The sequence below is a fragment of the Aphis gossypii genome, chromosome 2, assembly GCF_020184175.1.
Source record: "Aphis gossypii isolate Hap1 chromosome 2, ASM2018417v2, whole genome shotgun sequence".
In the NCBI taxonomy this organism is placed as follows: domain Eukaryota; kingdom Metazoa; phylum Arthropoda; class Insecta; order Hemiptera; family Aphididae; genus Aphis; species Aphis gossypii.
In genome coordinates this window covers 16,933,727-16,953,498 of record NC_065531.1, presented here as the reverse complement: position 1 = coordinate 16,953,498, position 19,772 = coordinate 16,933,727, and the positions used below count along the sequence as shown (strand labels likewise).

Below are 19,772 nucleotides of genomic sequence, written 5' to 3'. Positions count from 1 at the left end.
AAATAGTAAAATCGCAATCGCTATAATCTAGCATAACATATAAACATCTCATCGCATCCCAATACAAAACTCAATTTAAACAGCAGAATATTCAACACTATTAAAAGCCATAGAATTATTATTATAATTATCTGCCTCTGTATTGAGAAACAATGCATAATCGTATACATAAACTCACTTAATAGTTAATATACTTAAAAACTTAGACAATCCTACAAAAAATAACGCCATATTAATACAAATATGGATTACACTTCTTTTAAACTAAAAATATGTTTGAATTATCTTTATTTATATTTATTAGAGTAGTTTTTTTATATATTTTTTAAACATCGAATAATAATAACTTATGTTTCATGCGAATATATTAATCGAAAAATATCATAAAATTTTTATAAAGTCTTATAATATATTAACAACCTATTGAAAAAGTAACTGACAGCAAAAATAGGAAATGAGCTATACATTTAACTATTTATTTGCACGCCTTGAAGAATATACTTTTTTGGATTAAAATCGTGCACTAAGCTGACACTGGGATATTTTTATGACAATATAATACTCGTTACTATTATATTTAAATTGTACACGAAAACACTACCATATAAGTGCGTACCTTTTTCTATGCATTCGGTTAAATAGAAAATATAATACGATAATAAATCTATTGTAATACTGTCTATTTTAACTTTTAAGTACCAACCTATACCTACAGTATGACTGATTAGTTAGTATAATATTATTATACATAACCTTTAACTATTGGCCGATAGTTATTAGTTTTACAATAGTTACTTTCTATATGTTAGTATATTCAAATCATAATAACAATCGCAATGAATAACTTTACTGAAATCTGGAATTAACGTGTATTGTTACAACATTATTATGTTAATAAATCATTGTATGGTGTAATATATACAAAAATATATAACATTATTTGATCAATCAATCAATTGAAAGTTGTATAACTATTAAGATATCTACACAGACTTCATCATTAATAAGAAATCCAAGGTACCCAAAAGAATTAAAATAATGCTGGTGTTGTATAAAGTATAAAAGTGATAAAATATAGTGAACCACCTAGTTCCAAGGTAATTATATTAATAAATAGTTTGAGTTATTTTTATTATAGATGGTAAATAAATATTTGAATTTTATACTTGCCAATGACATTTGAGATTTAAATTTAACATATTTTAGAGAATCTATTTTTTACTCTAGAACAGTGACAAACAACTTGTGACCTACTAAAATCTTAAAAGTGTTTTACAGCCAATTTTTTAGTAGACAAATAACTGTTTATCCATGTACTATAGGTACTACAAGAAGATTTTTCTTTTTTGTAGTAATAAAAATTTAAATACAGTAATATATAACCTATTGGTAGAGCACATAAACGCAAATATTTTTTAAAAATCCTAGAAATATAAAATCTTAAGCATCTCTGCTTTAACTAGAATAAAAAATCCAATTATTTTAGATACATTTAGTATGATATGAAACTACTAATTTGTTTTAATAGGTATTTAAAATACGTAATTATAATAAATAATTGAATCACCTATAGATCTTTAATTTTGTATAAAACTATATCTATCTTCATTCTACAATAACGATATGCATTGTGATGTTAATATTATGTTATAATAACTTTAATAAGAAAAAGTATTATATATATATATAATGTATATTATATAGTATCATAAGTAGGACAAGAATTTATCTGCATTGTTATTTTTTATTTTATAATAACCTTTTAAAAATTTGGTTAATAATGTCTACAAATTATCTAACATTAACACAATTAATCAATTTTTATTTATTAGGTATAATGTCTACAGTTGCAATGTTCAATACAATTAGTGTCAAATAGTAGATGTAAAATATCTATAATAAGCTCCTAATTTTAATTTTTTTAATTAGTGACTTTGTTTTCGACAAAAAAAAATGTGAAAATGTATTTAAATTGTTATGGAATCATTTAAAAATAAGACAAAATAAAACTATTTAGTCTACAATGTTTACATATTATATAAAGTCAATTAAATCAATTTGTTTTTAAGTGTTTAAGATACTTATTATTTAATATTTACATTTCGTTTCATCATAGTTTAGAAATTATTGGGTATAATTATTTAATATTTTAATATTTTAACTAATTGAAATTCATCGCTTAAAAATCCTAGCTAAGATAAGAATATTAAGTACCTAATAAGTATCAATGTATTGATTGTGTGTACATGATGTGCTGCATTTTACACTTTCGTCGGTGAGTGTGCAATACACCGACGTCAGTGAATTACATAAACGAAGCGCCGTGTTATAGAAGTATGCAATCGATAGTGTTGTTTAAAATTGGCACGACATCAGGTTATACGTGGTAACATACTGTGGTTAACCGACCACAATTCTAAAACTAAATTCGTCGCTGGCACCATAACAACTTTAATTCGTCAGCGGAGTAAAATACGGAAACAAAAAGAGCCGATTAAATACAAATCGTAAAAAAGCACAAGCGTCACGTGTTAGGAATTTTAAACAAGTCAGATTTCCAATGCATTATCATTTAAAAATTTTTTTTTTATTATTATCATCCATTGTCCGTATGATATTTAAATCAAATAATGTAATTTCTTACAAAAACATCGTAAATCATTTGTAACAATACAACTAATGATCGTATCGAACGATGGGCGAGCGGGTGCAGAAAACAACAATAACAATAATAATAATAATTATAATTATATTAATAATAATAATAATAAATAAATAATAACATGTATTTGCTTTTGTCGGAGCGATGCACCGGTGGTTTTACTTGTTGAACGGGTTGTCGTCGGCCGGTACGGGCTTTCCGCAAACTTTGGCCAGAAACGCTGAAACGAAAAAAAAGTGGACGAAGCCAAGTTTAAAATAAAGTCCTTTCTAAAAATAGACCAATATCGCATCATGGACAATGCAACACTGTATTAAAAAAAAAAAAAAAAAGCCAACGAAGCAAAAGCGGACTGACAGCGACAATCGCAAAATGTGCGTGAAAAACAAATTTATATTTATAGAGTCGCGGTCCGGTCAGTACAGTAATAGCATTAGCTATTACACAAACTATGTTTACGGTGATATTATACAACGCACCGTTTGTCATAACAACACGATCCGCGGCAGTTTTAAAATAAAAGCGTCTAAATTACACCTTAAGCCTAATTATATTATAATAGCAAAAAATTATTTATCTCTTCAAAAATATGCAGGTCTGCTTGTCCGTGATATATAAGAAATCAAACTTTTATTAAAAGTAAGTATTTTACACGCTACAATCAAAATGAAAATATAAAAAATTCCTTCAACGGCTGCCGTAGGAAAAGAAGTGCAATATTTTTAAAGCATTATTTCATGTTGTTAGTGAATTCTTATGATACGTCCGTTACACGTTTGAAATAAATGTCCACAATCGGCTGGAAACCGACGGCGAAAGCAAATAACTAATAACAGAAGTGGCGCAAGACCAAAGTCCGTTACCTCACAACATGTACGCACTATATATTTTAAAAGCAGTTTACGTTGAACAGAGAAATCGCAATGACGTCACAACGTATCGTTTCAAAACGATTTTTTACACTTACGGATAATGGTCCGGGTAGTTTAAATTTTTTAATGTTTTTTTTTTTTTTTTTACGTTAAACGTTTAAAATGGAATTTATTTCATGTCGCTCAGGCGAACCATCACTTTTTTTACAAACGCTGAAAAACATTTGATCAAGGTAGTTTTTAGGTAGGTATAAGAATAGTATTGGTAGACGGGCATTGCCAGTAGGTATACAAACTTTTGTTTGACACCTCACTGGAAACGTAATTTATATTTACATAATATAAATTAAATATATTATAATAATACGCTTTTATGAAAGAAAATAGATTACTCACGGACATATGGGATCATGCCGTCTTCGTCTTCTGGCTCCATGCAGTCCTTGACGACTTCATCAAGTTCTGCGTCGGACAATTTCTCTCCTGCAACCGCAAACAGACATAAAAATAAAAACAGGTCAGGAGATCATTATGGGTGAGGCATAATATTTAAAAAAAACGTTCGAATACAAATATATTATAGGCTCAACTCGGTACTTCTAAACTCTTACCTAAAGAGAGGAGAATGTGAGTCAATTCACCACCGATCATGTGACCGTCTTCGGCTTTGTCGTAGAGTTTCAGGCACTCAATAAAATCTTCGTACACTCCTTGGTCCTTGTCCTTAATCACCTGTGCGAAAATTGGGTAGAACTCATCCACCATCAATTTCTTTTCGCCTGCCCATGTAAAATATACGTGTCATTAGTATATTATTATTTCATTAATCAGGCATTGTATGATTCACGTAAATTATCTAAAATATCAATTTACACTCACCCTTCTTTTTGGTTCCACCCATCTTTTCGATGGTGGCCAAAGTTGGGTTCATTTCCAAAGCACGGAGCAGATCGCCCAAGTAGAAGGCATCGACACCTTCATTGGTGCTGTCGTAGATACCCCAGACGAAGTTCACGCCTAAAATTTGATAAATTAAAGGTACACGTATATTATGTATTCATCTATGTTTCATTATTATTTTTTAATGTATGTAATTTAGTACTTACGTTCAATGTCGTCTTTGGACAATTCCTGTAATGAAAAATAAAAAACAATAAGCGTTTAGAACGATTACTATATATAAACATTTGACAGTTTGAGGCAGAAAGACATATCTCCTAAAATCATTATAATTAAATAATAATTTATTTTTTAGGAAAAGTTTATCTTATACTGTCACTATTTATAAAGATATTTTATAATTTTATTTTAAATTCTCTTCTTATAACCTTTATCAATTTATAATAAATTCGTAAATCAACTAAATATACCCACTATGTATTATAATGTGCCCTGTATCTATACATCTAAAATTACTAAATAGTACCTATACATTTTAATATTCAAATACAATATATAATAATTTCTCAAATATATTATTTATTACGTTTTTTAGTTAAAATTTTAACTATTTAATTGCAAACTAAAAACGAATAAATATTCCTAATAAAAATTATGTTTCTTAGCAAAGAAGCAAGTTTTCGACATCAGTTAAAAAAACAATTCTAAATTTAGATTTTATTATTAACTATAAAGTAAAAAAATGCATACCTACTTAAATAGTGTGGACATTAAATTATAAATAATTATGTATTGATGTACTATGAGTCTAAAACTGTTTTATCTATAGTACCTATTATTGCTTATTGTATAGTAGTTTTATTATAATAGTTTGTTTAATGTTTACCCAATTTCCTAATATTATTTGGTACATACCTAATATCTTAACTGTAAAGGTGAAATAATTCAAAATAAATAATTTAAAAATAAAAATAATTATTAAAAAAAAAAAAATAAAAAGTCCATTCTGCTTTTAAATATTCATTTTAACTATTCAGTTTAAAATAAATTGGTTAATTAAGTATTTTTTTTCCTTATAAGCCTATAACAATTTCAATTTTTTTCCCCTTATTATATATTCATTTTTTTCTACCTAATACCTAAGTAGCTCAGACAATCAGCTGACTTCAACAACTACCTTAAAAAAACACCTTAATCACAGTTCAAGTCATTTGGAGACATTGTGACTTGTGGGCACTTATTATTAATAAAAATATAAATATGGACTTACCATTTTGACAGGTGCGGATTCAAATCGTGAATGGACTGTGTTCGGTTCGCGCGTGTATCCTCGGAAGACGATGCGAACGAATATCGACTGAAGTGCACCTCGGCTGCTGACCCGCTGCTCGGCCACAGCCACCCCTCCACCGACGTTTACGACTTCAATTCTATTTATAAACGTTTTATTTTCGAAGCCACTATCCGTCGTTTGCCAATATCATGTTGCAACTAAAACCGTCCCGTTGTACTTTTATGGGGAAAAAAGAACGGCCGGTACAATATTATATTATTTTATGCGCTCGAGAGCCTCACATACCACCAAGTAGACGTCACATTGTTATATATTTAATGATATTATGATAATATTAAATACCTGATTACAACCATATAGATAAAGTAGGATTCGAGGTGAACTTATGAATAAATACCTACAGATCTACAAAATCGTGGTTAAGATATATTATCGTCGAATATTGCAATTCACAAAACGAGGACATTTTTTCTAGACTCAGAAAACCTTATATCAGTTATAATATCTCTATCAAACATTTACAAAAAATTGCAAAAGTAATAAATTTCAGAACACCGTATTAAATATTACTCTTAGATCTTAGATAATAACATAAATATATATTTATTATTACCTAACCTGTTACCTAGTAAATACAAGTAACAGGTAACCTAACCTATAGAGTATTTTCCGTTCCCATTTATTTATTTACATAATAAAATAGTAAGTAGGTAGGAATATAGTTAAAAGAAATCTATACATGATACTTCTAAAAAAATATATATATAAAATCACTTTTCAATATAATATTTCATGATACGTACACATCGTAATTTGGTAATTTACGAAAAACCCAAAAAAATTAAATTATTTACAGCTATTATTTTATTATATAGGTACCTACCTACTATTCGGACTATATTAGACTCATAGTGAAGGAAGCATTTTTTTGTTTATTTAACTATAAGTATTAAATTCTAAAGCAGAATTTTGAAAATGTTGACATACGAAATAGATATCGATATATTTGATAGGTAGTTTTTATTTCTTCTATTTACAAGAATATGCAGTATCTAGCCACTCTCGTTGTTATTAATGAAAAAAAAAATCAATAAAAATAAACATATTACTTTATAAAATTTAAACAAATTTGATAAACAGTACGAGTTTATACTTTATACCTTTATTATATGTAAATAAAAACAATTTTTAGAAATCAAAATGTTTTGAAAACTTACCTTACCTAACCTAACCAGCTATAGTACTATTTTTATGAAAAAAATATTAGTCTAGTGATAATAAATTTAAACACAATTTATAAAATACTTTAACATTTTTTTATGGATTTTTGTATCTACCTATATTTGAGTTAAATTCATAAACAAATGGTACTATAAATGTATAAAGTATAGAATTCACCTAGTATAGTATACCTACTATATTTTATATTATAAGTTCTTAACTGTTCTTTTTTGTATTTGGTAAAAAATTGAACTTTTTTAATTTGTATAACATAAACAATAAATTCTGTCTATGTATAGTGTATTGTATGTATGTGACGACAAAAGTCATAAATAATATCTATTGAAGATCTGTAGGAAACTAATTCTATAATATTTGAGCTGAAAGCTTAGAAAAACCTTCCTCACATTCCTACACCCATGACCCATAACTTTTTATTTTAATTCAAATCTAACTTATTTGTAGTTGAATTGTTTAAAAATAATGTTTCATTAAATTGTATTAAATCATAGCCTATGCATTTTAATAATCATGTAATATATATTTAGAATTATTGTAAAGACAATGCTATAATTTGATTAGAATAATATACGTAGGTAACTTTAATAAGTAATAACTAATAAAAAATAATAACTGATTTTGCGTAGCGGCACCGGATAGTACACGCCTATTTGTAGCTCTGTTTATAAATATATAAATAACCAAGCAGCGGACCGTAAATATTCCAGAATTATACAGGATGATTCATTAGAAATACTCAAATTCATTTTCTTTTTCAACAATGAATTTATTCAATTTCGATTGTTTTTAATTTCCAAGTATAGAATAGAGTACCAAAGAATAAGGATTTTTTTTTTAAATATTTTTATTTTTTTATGTAATTTAAGGGTTTAAATATTTTTATATTTTATAATTCTGATGCAAAACAAACTTCTCTTTTTTTAAACGAGAACTTCAGTTACCGTCAAATGCTACAACTTGGGACAGTTTTGGAACTTACAGATTGCATAACTTCTAAACCAAGATAACTACAATCTTGATTTTAGTGTCAAACGTTTACTCTTGGATTGCTCTTTGATATCTTTAGCTTTAAAAATGTTTGTGCTACCTAAATACATTTTTTTATTTTTGTCCTATAAGTTGTATGTAGGGTGCTACAACTTAATCCAGTCTACTAAGAATGCTTAAAAATCATGTTTCCAATACCAATTCCAACTTGGGACAAATATAAACTTATAAAAAAAGTTGTTCTGTAGTACCTATTAGAAAAAAAAAATTCAAAAAATATTAAATTTAACAAATTTCTTACCTTCCTATATATTTATAGAGAAAAAAACAAAAGCATAAATTCAAAACAAACTTTAATTTATTAATCTATATGTACCAATGTCTCAAGTTGCATTACATGTAATAGAGAATGAGAGAAGTATAGGTAATATGTTCTGTTAAAAAAAATAAAGAATCTTAAAGTGTTCTAGAACTGACTACAAGTCGATAAAGGACATCTTGTCTGTCAATAAGGAACAAAAGCGTGCAAGACAACTCGGAAAGGCGGCTTAGATGAAAATGAAACTGGATTCTATCGCTGGAACGGTAGTATCGAAGATGCCGCCAATAACCAAATCTCTTATGCCTTTTCATTAATACTACAGGCGAGAAAACAATCGCGGCAGATCCTGCATGAGATTTAGACGGAACTAGACTTGAGAAAATTGGACGTTAATTCGTTAATACGATGCTTCAAAAGTGGCAAACTTCGATTAGACCGCAAAGTTCTTAGTCAAATCGATCTCTACAAATGTCAGCAAGTTTTTACCATCTACCTGCAGAGTGCAGACCCTTTAATAGTTTAATATAAACTGTTAATAATTTATGTTACATTATGTACATGTATACAGGCATGCAACTAAGGTGGAAGTAATACTAACACAGTCTCCACCACAGTTGAGATAACACAAAGGATAAAAAGAAATCTAGGTAGGTTAGGACATTCTATCATTGCTTATAAATACTAGATTAATTATATATAATCAATGATTTTATAATAAACCAATACTTTATAAATAAACTTTAATTTATAAATTTAAGGCTAGATAGAATCAACTTTCTGTTGATACAAAATCAATAAAATCAATAAACTCTCATTTCTAAGTTACTTGTTAAACTTTATGTACATTTAGAAGATACGAGAGCTATATGATGGTGTTATTTACAATGATTAATATTAGCTTATTACTATTTTAAAAAGGTTTTTATTATATGACACATGACACTTGATTTTTGGTGGTGGAAAAAATTTGAGACATTTTTTGATAATATTGCCCTATTGAAATTTTAAATATTTATACCCTAATGACAAAATTTTGTATCTTCAATGATGGAAAATAATTTCCTTTAAATCAATAACATTAAGTATCATGACAATAATGTTGTAGGGATAAATAAAGTATTTGCAAATTCACAATATATATATATATATTTTTTTTTTCAATTTATATAATTTTAATTTTAATTAAAATATAAACGATGTACTAATTGTACAACACACAAGAACATATAAACTCAATTCAAATAGGTACAATTAACGTCAAATAATATTAATAATAATAATAATAAAACAAATTAAACTGCAACGACTTACTAATCTAATGAGGTACCTAAGTAGTTAATAAATGTATTATAACTGTAATCAAGAAACATAAATACAAAATTCTTATCGAAATACTACAATGTAAATATCAGCGCTGGTATAATGTTGAAAAATATATCATGCATATTACAGCAAATATCAATTAAATTTGACAAAATAAGGGATTAACATACATTTAAGATAAAAAAAAAAAAAAAAAATTTGACAGCATTATTGCTTTAGGGTGAAATGTGTTGCAGAGCCCAAACTCACATAAAAATATTAGTTTATTTTAACGCGATAACAAATAATTACAAAATAACAAAGCGGAAAAGTCATACAACAGATTTATTTGTAGTGAAATAAAAACAAGTATATCAATATAGATCATAATATCATATTACCATAATTTTTTTAACAGATATTGAAAAAACTTTGTACTATTTATTCTCATACAAACAGATCAATTAGAGTTGAAAAATGTGGAGCAAATATAATATAAATCTATGTTAACTATTGTACAAAATAATATTTCAATCAGATTTTCTTTAATTGTGGCAGTCTTCACGTGTATATATGGTATTTATATAAATATATTTGTGTATGAACACTTGTGTATTACAAAAAAAAAAAAAGTTATTTTAATTTTTAATTGAAGCACCTTAAAATATGAGCTTTTTCCATACACTTAGAACTAGTTACCATAAATTCAAAACAGTATACTTTTGATGACCTACAAAAAAAAAGGCCCTGAAAATTTTTAACTTACTAATAGCTACCATACAAAAATACGTTTAAAATGTACCAAGATTTCATAAAAAAAAATGTTGTTCGAACAAGAATATAATACATGTAATTGTATTGTTATATATAAATATATTTTTTTAAACAAACAGAAACTTGAATTAAAAATTTTTAAACATTGCAATATAATTATATAATAATAAAATATTCTGACAAATTGTTGTTGGTATAGAAATAAAATTGGACAAAAGTGCCAAAATAATATACATTTATATTGGTTTTATTTTTTAAATTCCAGAATTTTCAAAGAGCACCAAAATAGGCTATTATAAATTTCACTGAAATTTTAAAAAAAATTGAGTTCAGCTTGTACACATTTAAACACAGCTATGCTATTATAATTATTGATTATTAACTACCTATGATAATAAACATTAATAATCAAAAAATATACAAATACCTTGGCTTAATTTAAAATGTTTATAAATAAATTAGCAATAATAGTTTATTTTTTTTTTTATTTATTATTATTGTGTATAGATCTCTTATATAGATTCAACACAATTTACAAAATATATAAGTATGAGTTATATTACATTTTTAATAAAACTATCAGGTACTTGTGAAGTATCATTATATTTTACATAATTATAATCATCGTTGTAATGAAAACCATAGGTTATTTCATGATCACTTCTTTAGTTCACTCATAGTAATATAAATTTAATAAGTAAACATAAAAAAACATCTTACTTCATAATTGCTTTTTTTTTTAATGAAAATTAATGTTGGCAAGTATAAACTTAACAATGAAATAAATAAATAAAAACTTAAGCATTGTAACTTAAAAAATATTTTGTACCTACTTCTTAAAATGTAACAAAAAAATAATAAAATGAATAATAAAAATAGTATGTATAAAATATACACTAAGTACATAAATGTTGTAAAAATATAACCGGAGATTGAAATAAATATAATATAAATACACATGTACATACATTATACTTTTATACACACACACACACATATATATATATATTATATATATATATATATATATATATATATATATAATGAGATAAATTAATCACAACCTGTTTGGAATGTGTCAAGAGAATGAATATCTATGATAATGTAATTGACTTATACGTGTATAGATTAATACAATATACAAAAGAACTTTTTAAACCGTAAGCGCCATTTGAGATCCATTATTATATCTCTAAAGAAAAAGTTCCATTGTAAGTATTTCTCTTGTTCAAAATGTAAAATATTCAGGGGAATAGGAACTACTTATATAATATATATATATATATACATATATATATTGTTGTAAATTAAACAATTAACAAACAAAATTTAACATTAATTAATAATATAAAATATACCAGCAAAACTGTAAATTAAGTTCAACTTTTATAATGTAAAAAATTAATTTTTTTGACTTAACTTTTTTATATTTTATAGTAATAGTATTATTATTATTATTATTATTATTATTATTACTATGTACAATATTCAGCTTTAAGCTAAAACATAATAGATTATATACTGGTAAACATTAGTTACTGAAGTAATTGGCAAGCAATTGGCTTGTAGTTAAGGGGATGGACACTATATGCATAACTTAAGATATACATATAAATGAAACAAACATAAAAAAAAAATCCAAAAATAGCAATAGTTATTTGATACCAAAATCTTTGATAGAACTCAGAAGATCATAAATATATAAAATATGTATTATTTGTACTATATTTGAGAGGTTCAATGAAACCTACTAACTAAATACTCTAAAAAAAATATAGATATAATATTCAGGAAAACACTTATAAACTATGTTAACAATATCTTATTAATATACATATGTATCTCACTTTTTTCATGAATCCTAAAAAAAAAAATAATTTGAAAAATGGTAAAAATTGGAGGCGATGTTTTTTAAAAATCTTTAATTCTAATTTTAAGGATCGAAATGTCAAGAAATCATTAAAAAGTATATATTATTAATAAAATGAAGAAAATAAGAAAACATAAAAAAAAAGTTTTGAGTAGTCATACATGGTCATTGGTCATTATAATAAGAATAATAATAATAATAATAATAATAATAAAATAATTAACAGTGGCTTACATAACCTTTCTGAGGTTAAATCCAATATGATTTATGTTGTTGGTATAACATGCGTAATGTGATGTCAGTAAAAACCAAACATTTCTTTTATTTTGGGTGATGTTTGTTATAAATTTATAATATGCATTGTATAAGTATAAAAAAATAATACAGACTTTAGTAAATCTCAGGGAATACAAAAAAAGTTATTATTCTGTCTTGGTTTTGGCACATCATTTATACCATTACCTAAGATTCTGTTTAGCTCACAACATGTTCATGAAATCCATCATCAACCACACTGGAATCACCACCACCTTTATGGCTCTTAGCTAGTTGGTCACTGCAACCAGACTCTTCCGTGCCTGCACCACCTTCAGCTGATTCACTTAACAGACTGTCCACATCATAACCATCAACATCAACAGTACACTATAATATATGCATATATATAAGACATTAGTTTAAAAGTATTATGATAGTTTTAACCAATAATGTTACAAAGTAAACTCACCTGAGGGTTTTCAATGATGTGGACATTTGTTATGTCATGATCTCCTGGATTACTTTGATCAAGAAGTGGCAAAGCCATGCCAGACATGTTATTTGAGTATCGACTTCTTCCATCAATGTGCCGAGTAATATAATTTACATCGTTTAAGGGAACACTTTCCTCATGATGATCACGATCAATAGTAAATGGTCGTAGATGTTGAGCACAATAAGCCACGTCGGTACCCATTGAGTTTTGTTGGGGATCTCGTACTCGTTCAGCTTTCACACATTGACGTTTCAACACAATACTTGTAGTACATATTAGTATGCAACAAACTCCAATCACACAACCGATCACTATACCTAATAGCTGCTGATCTTCCATATATAATGCTGGTGAATTGGCAGGATATTTAGAATTAACTGGTGGATTAATAAGTGTAGTTAATGGTGTAATGGTATATATTCCACTTTGTGGACCAAATCCAGCATCAGTAGCAGCACGTACCATAAAGAAGTATTGAGTGTTATTGTTTAAATCTATCAACTATGACACAAGATTAAAGTCAATGATAAATATTGTAGTTCAAAAATAAAGTTAAAACATTAAATACATACATCTAATGAGTTTTTATGTCGAGAGACATTTAATTGTATCCAGGATGTAGGTGGAATGTGAAGTTCGGATGTATAAGAAACATAATATCCCATAATCACACCGTTTGATTTTATTGGCTCTACCCAAGTTATACGAACAGTACTAGTATTTATCCATTGTAATTCTATTTGTTCAACTATACCAGGAACTAAAATGTAAAAATATTATTTATTTTATAGATATATAAATTAAAACATCAACATTTTTTTAAATTTTTTATACCTCCTTGAAGTGTGCGTATCTGTATCTTTTGACTGAATTCACTTTTTCTGTTATTTTTATCTTGAACTGCTATTTTTATTTCATACAAACTATAAGGTTTAAGTCCTGCTAGTTCAAATGAAAATACACCTCTAAAAAACATAAAATTAAATAATATAATTGTCTACAAAATTAAAAATATAATATGTGTTACTTACGTATCAGTGTAAATTGTAGTAGAGTTCTGAGAAAAATTAGATATTGGTTTATAGTTAATAACAAATACCAAAGAAGATGGATCAACAAAATCCAAAGAAACCCACGACAAATTCAATGTCTGAAGTGATGTAGCAACAGCTTCGATCTGAGATGGTGGTGACAACATATCAGACATTACTGCTATAGTTCTATATGCTGATTTGCCTTCACCACTTTCAGATATACAGTTTAATAGGACTTCATAAACATCCAAATCACCTAAAAAATCACAATTAATGATAATTAAAAATTTAATTAAGGATGTTTGCGCACTATTTATATTCTATCTCTGAAGCACGTGTAAAATAGCAAATTTGATTTTATTTGAATCAATATTTTGTTGTTAGCTTTGATATTAGAGTGCTTCATAATAATATAAAACTAACATAAGATAGCACACATGTCATAGATATAAATATATATGTATGAACATAATAATAAAATAACATATTAGTATACTTGTATTTTATTAAAACATCAACAAAAGCCTATAATATGACACGCACAAAGATGCAATAATAATATTCTTACATTTATGTAATGTGATACTAAGTCAATTCATTCTAATATTAAAGCTAACAATACAAAATTAGTATTGCTAAATTCAAATTTGATATAATGTGGTAGGTTAAAAAGAAAGAGAACACAAATAATGTACAAACATTCTCTTTACTAAAAATGACTTACTAGTATAATGTATCATATGATGATTTGTGTCTGGTCTGAGTGTATGCAGTAACATAACTGACTGGTTTGTTTGGCTAGTAGTACGATACATTAGTTTAAATGAATCAAATTTAATTGATTGGTCATTGACAAGCCAAGAAAGCTGTAAATAAATAATATTTAATAAAAAAAAGTTGAACAGATTATTTTTAAATTTTAAAATATTTTGCTAAAATAAATTATCACATTTTCCAAGAATATTGAATTTATTTAGTATTCTATAGATATTAAAACACAACATACCCTTATAATTGATCGGTCAATGCTAAACATTAAAATAGGTATCGGCAAAATAGGATTAATACTCGGCAACTCAATTAAATGCCACGAAAAATCAATGTTAGGTAATCCATTTTGTGTTGCGCCTAATACTTGCACTTCATATTGTTCTCCTGGCTTCAGTCCTAAAACCCGGCAATAAAAAATAAAACTGTTATTAATAACGTTAAACATTAAAGTAAATTACTATGAAAAAACAAAAATATTAATTTATCACACTAAAAGAGTAAAGCTGTAAAATTTATAGAAATATTCCAATATTAAATGCTACAAGTAAATTTAAGTGAGGCCATTTAAAAAAAAGATGATAACAGTAACTAGAATTAGGGCAAAAAAATATATTTTGACATTTTCAGTAGTACTCAGACCTCTTAACCGAATAATAAATATTTTTTTTACTTAAATAATATTGAAAAGTTCTACTAAAAAAAAAAAAGTAGAAATAATTTTTGAAAAAATATTTTTACAGATTATACAAATAATTAAAATTGTGAAAACAAATATATTTTTGTTCTTCTAACCATTGCAAAAACACATTTTATTTTAAAATTCATTTCATATACGGTTTAACCGCCTAAATATCATCTAATTTGACATAGAGAATAGAATAATGTATATCACCATTGTTCAAGTAAAAATTTAAAAAATTGCTATCAGACATCAGAAGGTACAATTCAATATAGGTAACAACAGTTTAATTGTGCTCAAGTTATGTCGATTAGCATAACTTATAATCAACTATTTAAAATGTTTGCAAAACAATTTAAAGAATATTTATAAATATATATACATATATTTATTTTTTAAACAACCATTTATTTCATGTAGTATTACTGAAATCAATACAATTAATACCAACTGTAAACCACATATTTTATAATTAAAATAGACTATACTCAGTTCCAAGTAAGATGACTTTTGCACAAATAACCTAATTACATTCTGTTTGCATTGAATTAGATTATCTACCGCTATGAGCGTTGCAAGCGCCAGATTAGGTTAGGTTCTAGTATATAACATAACAATCCAAAATAGCAAACCAGTACCGTATTATATTACTAAATGTGCTTAAAATTATATTGAGTATGTATGATTGACAATATAGAATTAAAAAAGAAATGTTAAATATGATGATACAATATTAATAATAATACTGTCCCTTTTTTGTCACTTTATCAACTATAATGTATTACTCTTAATCTGGAGGCAATCAACTAGTCAGTGCAGTAATGATACAGTGTACAATCTCTGAAGTGTTGAATACATTTAACTTTTACTTTAACGGTCTTTTAAGGGTTCTGACTAATTCTTGGATAAAAACCTCAGTTTTATATTTCATTGAAAAAAATACGTGAATTACCTGTTATTGTATATTGTCTGGCATCATTAGGTAAAAAATGAATGTAATTAGATGAACTATGTAATCGCTTCCACATTACTTGATATTGAGTGACTGCACCATTAGCCAAATTTACATTAATTGCAGCCCATTCTACATGTAATGAAATTGGACTAAGAGGAGTAACAATTAATTCTGGAACTGTTTGTGGCGCTATGAGAAACAAATACATTTTTAATTAAACGAGTAATTACTAAGATTTTTATAATAAATGTATATACCTCCGTCTTGAGTTTTGCAAGTGACTTTTTCAGACTGATCAGATCCAGATCTACCATTATAGACTCGTACATAAAAAGTGTAGTTTTTGTATGGTTTCAATTTTTCTACAATAATAGAATGGTTTACACTAACTTGTTGTGTTTCTTCTCCACCGTCTGAAATTCAAAATGTGGTTAAATTGAAGGAATAAATATATTCTTTATATACATGTTATTTATTTATGAGGAAATTAATAAATAAAAAAAATCTGTGTTCATAAGAAATAAATTAAAATAAAATATAGTACCTGTAGGCATATAGTGTATTGAATATGCTCTGGATACTTTATTTGAAATATCTGTAGACACAGTAGCAGATGATGATGATGATTGCACACCACTATGGGAAGAACCAAGTTGTGTAGAATCATCGCGAACAAGGATAGGTGGATCATCAGGGATATCTGTTGGAGACTTTCGCCAAGATACTTGAATTTGAGAAGAAGATAATGTACGGCAGCTGATATTAATAGGTGGTGAAGGTTCAAATGGAGATGAGCTAATATTGAGCATTGCTCCTGCCCATACAGTCCCATATTGATTAGAGGCAAAACATTGATAGAATCCAGAGTCACTTGATACTGTATTACTAACTAATAAAAGTTGTTTGCTCTTGGCTTTTATACGGCCTAAAGTAAAACAAAATAACGTATTAACTTAAGCCAATTTACTATCAAATTTTTATTTGCTTACCATTTAATTTTAAACGTTGACCATTGTGATACCATGTTATATTAGGAGTGGGATTACCTTCAGCTACACACCTAAAGCGAATAGTATTTGCTATAGGCATAGTTTGTGTTTCTGGTGGAATAATGATGTTAGGAGGTGTCATCACTTCTAATCGAAAATTCTATAAAACAAGAAAAAGACAAACATATTATTATTGTCCACTATAAATAAGTAAAAAAACTCAAAAAGCTACTTAATAAAAAATCTTAATATTACTTGAGCACGTGGCATATCTGGCCATCCTGTCATAGATTGTAATGCATGACATGTGTATATTCCCGAATCCTTTGAACTTACTCTTGTTAAACTTAATATGTTGACAGAAGTCTCTTCATCATTAAGTATAGTATTATGTCGGTATCCTAAACACAATAACCAAAATTATAATTAGCATAAATTTAATGAAATTGTTTTAATGTTTATAATTTACCTGTAGAGTTTATAAATGACCAATTGAGCTGAGGAATTGGAACACCAGTGGCCACACATTCAAATGTTACATTATCACCTTCAGTCACATACTTTACATTTGTGTTGAAAACATTCGGCGAAATAAATGCTAATTTTTGAAGACCCGATTGTGATCCAGAAGATCCACCAATATTTATCTTATTGACAACCAAATGACCAACTTCACTGTATTTTGTTTTATTCAATAGTTGATTTTTTCCCACACATCTAAGTTAAAATTTTATAAATTTAATTAACCAATGAAGTAATATCTTTGATTAATATTTTATTATTTACCTATACTCGCCAGCATCATTCTCATTAACTTGTTTAATATATAGTACACCAGGAACTTTGGTTACAAACCTTAACACAAAAAAAAAAAAAAAATTAATACAAGAACAAAAATTAATTTGTTAATATTATTAATAATTACTTATTATTGTTACTGGACAAGGCAACTCCATTTTTCTGCCACATAATAGTTGCTAAAGGAACGGAATTCACATGACAGTTAAATCGAATAACAGAACGACTAGCTTCTGAACTAACTGTTACATTGAATGGATGTACATCAAAGTCATGAATTACTGAAATAAATATACATATAAATTAATCATTTTGTTAAACTTCTACATAGGTATACAAATACAATAAGAAATAGATTTATTAAGTTAATAATAATAATTGTTAATATTAATTGAAGATAAATTATTGTTTATTTTTAAGAAATTTCTCTTCAAACAGCTAAATTTAAGTATGTGTACACAAAACTAAAATCATAAATAAAAATTTTAAAAAATCTAATATTCGGACTATAAAATTAAATTTAAGACTCGATACATTTCTGAAACACTAAATTACTGTGCTTATTCATTAGTTTATTACTTATTTTTATTTTTTTAATAAAATAAATATAAAATTATAATATGTAATCGCAATGTTTAAAATATTATATTTCAATGGACAATACGAATCCCAGAAGAAAATGCATGAAAAAAACCCCATAGAAAAAATCAATAAGAAAAAAGCTCACACAAAAAAAATTTAAATTACTTTTATGAACTTAACATTTCATTGATGTTCTTATTTGTTTCTTTTTCTTTGTTTAAGTTTAATCTTATCTAATAGTTTACACAAGAGGAATGGATCACAATATACCTATCAATGAATTTCATTTTTATTATCCTGCTAGTGATAAGCATTTTGACATTTTATTTAATTTATATTGTTGGGTACTACACTACTAACCTAACCAATATTAATTAAGTTAACTATACTTTATCCATTCAAATGGATATTTCAGTACTTAAAAATATGTAGTAGGTTCTCCATTAAGGTACATTTGGTTGTTGAGGTAATATCTAGTACCTACAATAATACCGACCCTACAGTAAATCTAAAGTTAAATTTTTTTTTTGTACTTACTATGGACATTATAAAATCAAATAAAGGTTGTAAAAAAATATGTTACAAAGGTTATATTATGTATGTTGCAAAGCATATTGATAATAACTTGGAAATGTAGAGGTCCACGAAAATTTTTATGGAACTCGCATGGACTTTCATTCCCGTAAATTTTTTCCTAGGGTTTTATTTTTTTGTGTGTTTTTTTCATTAAATTTTATTTCTGGGTCATTTTTCATGGTTATTTTATCAACCTACCGGACGACACAAATAATAATCTGATATTGTCCACCGTTTTATCAAATTCAGTGAATTAATACAAAATTAAGAACACAACAAAATTATAAAATAATTTTAGCTAATTTTAATTAAACAAATAATTATTTGACACTAGTAAAAAGATATAAGGAATTCGTAAAATTCTATAAACGGTAATAGTAAACAAATGAATAAACCATTACAACACTAA

The 19,772-nt window shown here is 26.5% G+C and overlaps 2 protein-coding genes and 1 pseudogene across 3 annotated transcripts in view; all 3 read right to left on the bottom strand.

The window, feature by feature from the left end:
• LOC114127434 (uncharacterized) overlaps nucleotides 1-18,464 on the bottom strand; it is a 291,174-nt pseudogene extending 272,710 nt beyond the window's left edge.
• LOC114127445 (myosin light chain alkali) lies at nucleotides 2,730-5,914 on the bottom strand. Of its 2 annotated transcripts, XR_003592680.2 has the most exons (7): nucleotides 5,705-5,860; nucleotides 4,641-4,665; nucleotides 4,414-4,551; nucleotides 4,146-4,313; nucleotides 3,931-4,017; nucleotides 3,630-3,747; nucleotides 2,730-2,882 (listed from the first exon to the last, which is right to left on the bottom strand). XR_003592680.2 is itself a non-coding variant. In XM_027991685.2 (6 exons), exons 1-6 carry the CDS (start codon nucleotides 5,705-5,707, stop codon nucleotides 2,821-2,823), a joined length of 483 nt encoding a protein of 160 aa, XP_027847486.1. In that variant the 5' UTR covers nucleotides 5,708-5,914; the 3' UTR covers nucleotides 2,730-2,820. The 2 variants fall into 2 exon arrangements, 1 of the variants encoding a protein (XP_027847486.1); XM_027991685.2 differs by lacking the exon at nucleotides 3,630-3,747 and having other exon boundaries at nucleotides 5,705-5,914.
• Nucleotides 9,407-19,772, bottom strand: part of LOC114127441 (protogenin B-like) — a 40,130-nt gene continuing 29,764 nt past the window's right edge. Inside the window, exons 4-18 of the mRNA XM_027991677.2 lie at nucleotides 18,333-18,486; nucleotides 18,194-18,262; nucleotides 17,877-18,124; nucleotides 17,663-17,808; nucleotides 17,408-17,567; nucleotides 16,963-17,343; nucleotides 16,676-16,831; nucleotides 16,416-16,607; nucleotides 15,020-15,180; nucleotides 14,738-14,879; nucleotides 14,011-14,269; nucleotides 13,814-13,944; nucleotides 13,552-13,739; nucleotides 12,953-13,480; nucleotides 9,407-12,870 (exon numbers count right to left, since the gene is read on the bottom strand). Of these exons, the coding sequence (XP_027847478.2) occupies nucleotides 12,700-12,870; nucleotides 12,953-13,480; nucleotides 13,552-13,739; nucleotides 13,814-13,944; nucleotides 14,011-14,269; nucleotides 14,738-14,879; nucleotides 15,020-15,180; nucleotides 16,416-16,607; nucleotides 16,676-16,831; nucleotides 16,963-17,343; nucleotides 17,408-17,567; nucleotides 17,663-17,808; nucleotides 17,877-18,124; nucleotides 18,194-18,262; nucleotides 18,333-18,486 (3,086 nt within the window). The 3' untranslated portion in view covers nucleotides 9,407-12,699. The remainder of the gene's footprint in view (nucleotides 12,871-12,952; nucleotides 13,481-13,551; nucleotides 13,740-13,813; nucleotides 13,945-14,010; nucleotides 14,270-14,737; nucleotides 14,880-15,019; nucleotides 15,181-16,415; nucleotides 16,608-16,675; nucleotides 16,832-16,962; nucleotides 17,344-17,407; nucleotides 17,568-17,662; nucleotides 17,809-17,876; nucleotides 18,125-18,193; nucleotides 18,263-18,332; nucleotides 18,487-19,772) is intronic.

Excerpts from the sequence above, each read along its gene's own strand:
- LOC114127445 (XM_027991685.2), bottom strand. Across the intron at positions 4,552-4,640 it reads GTCCAAAGACGACATTGAAC|GCGTGAACTTCGTCTGGGGT; the intron begins GTAAGTACTAAA and ends ATCAAATTTTAG. Across the intron at positions 2,883-3,930 it reads CGGCATGATCCCATATGTCC|CGTTTCTGGCCAAAGTTTGC; the intron begins GTGAGTAATCTA and ends TTTTCGTTTCAG.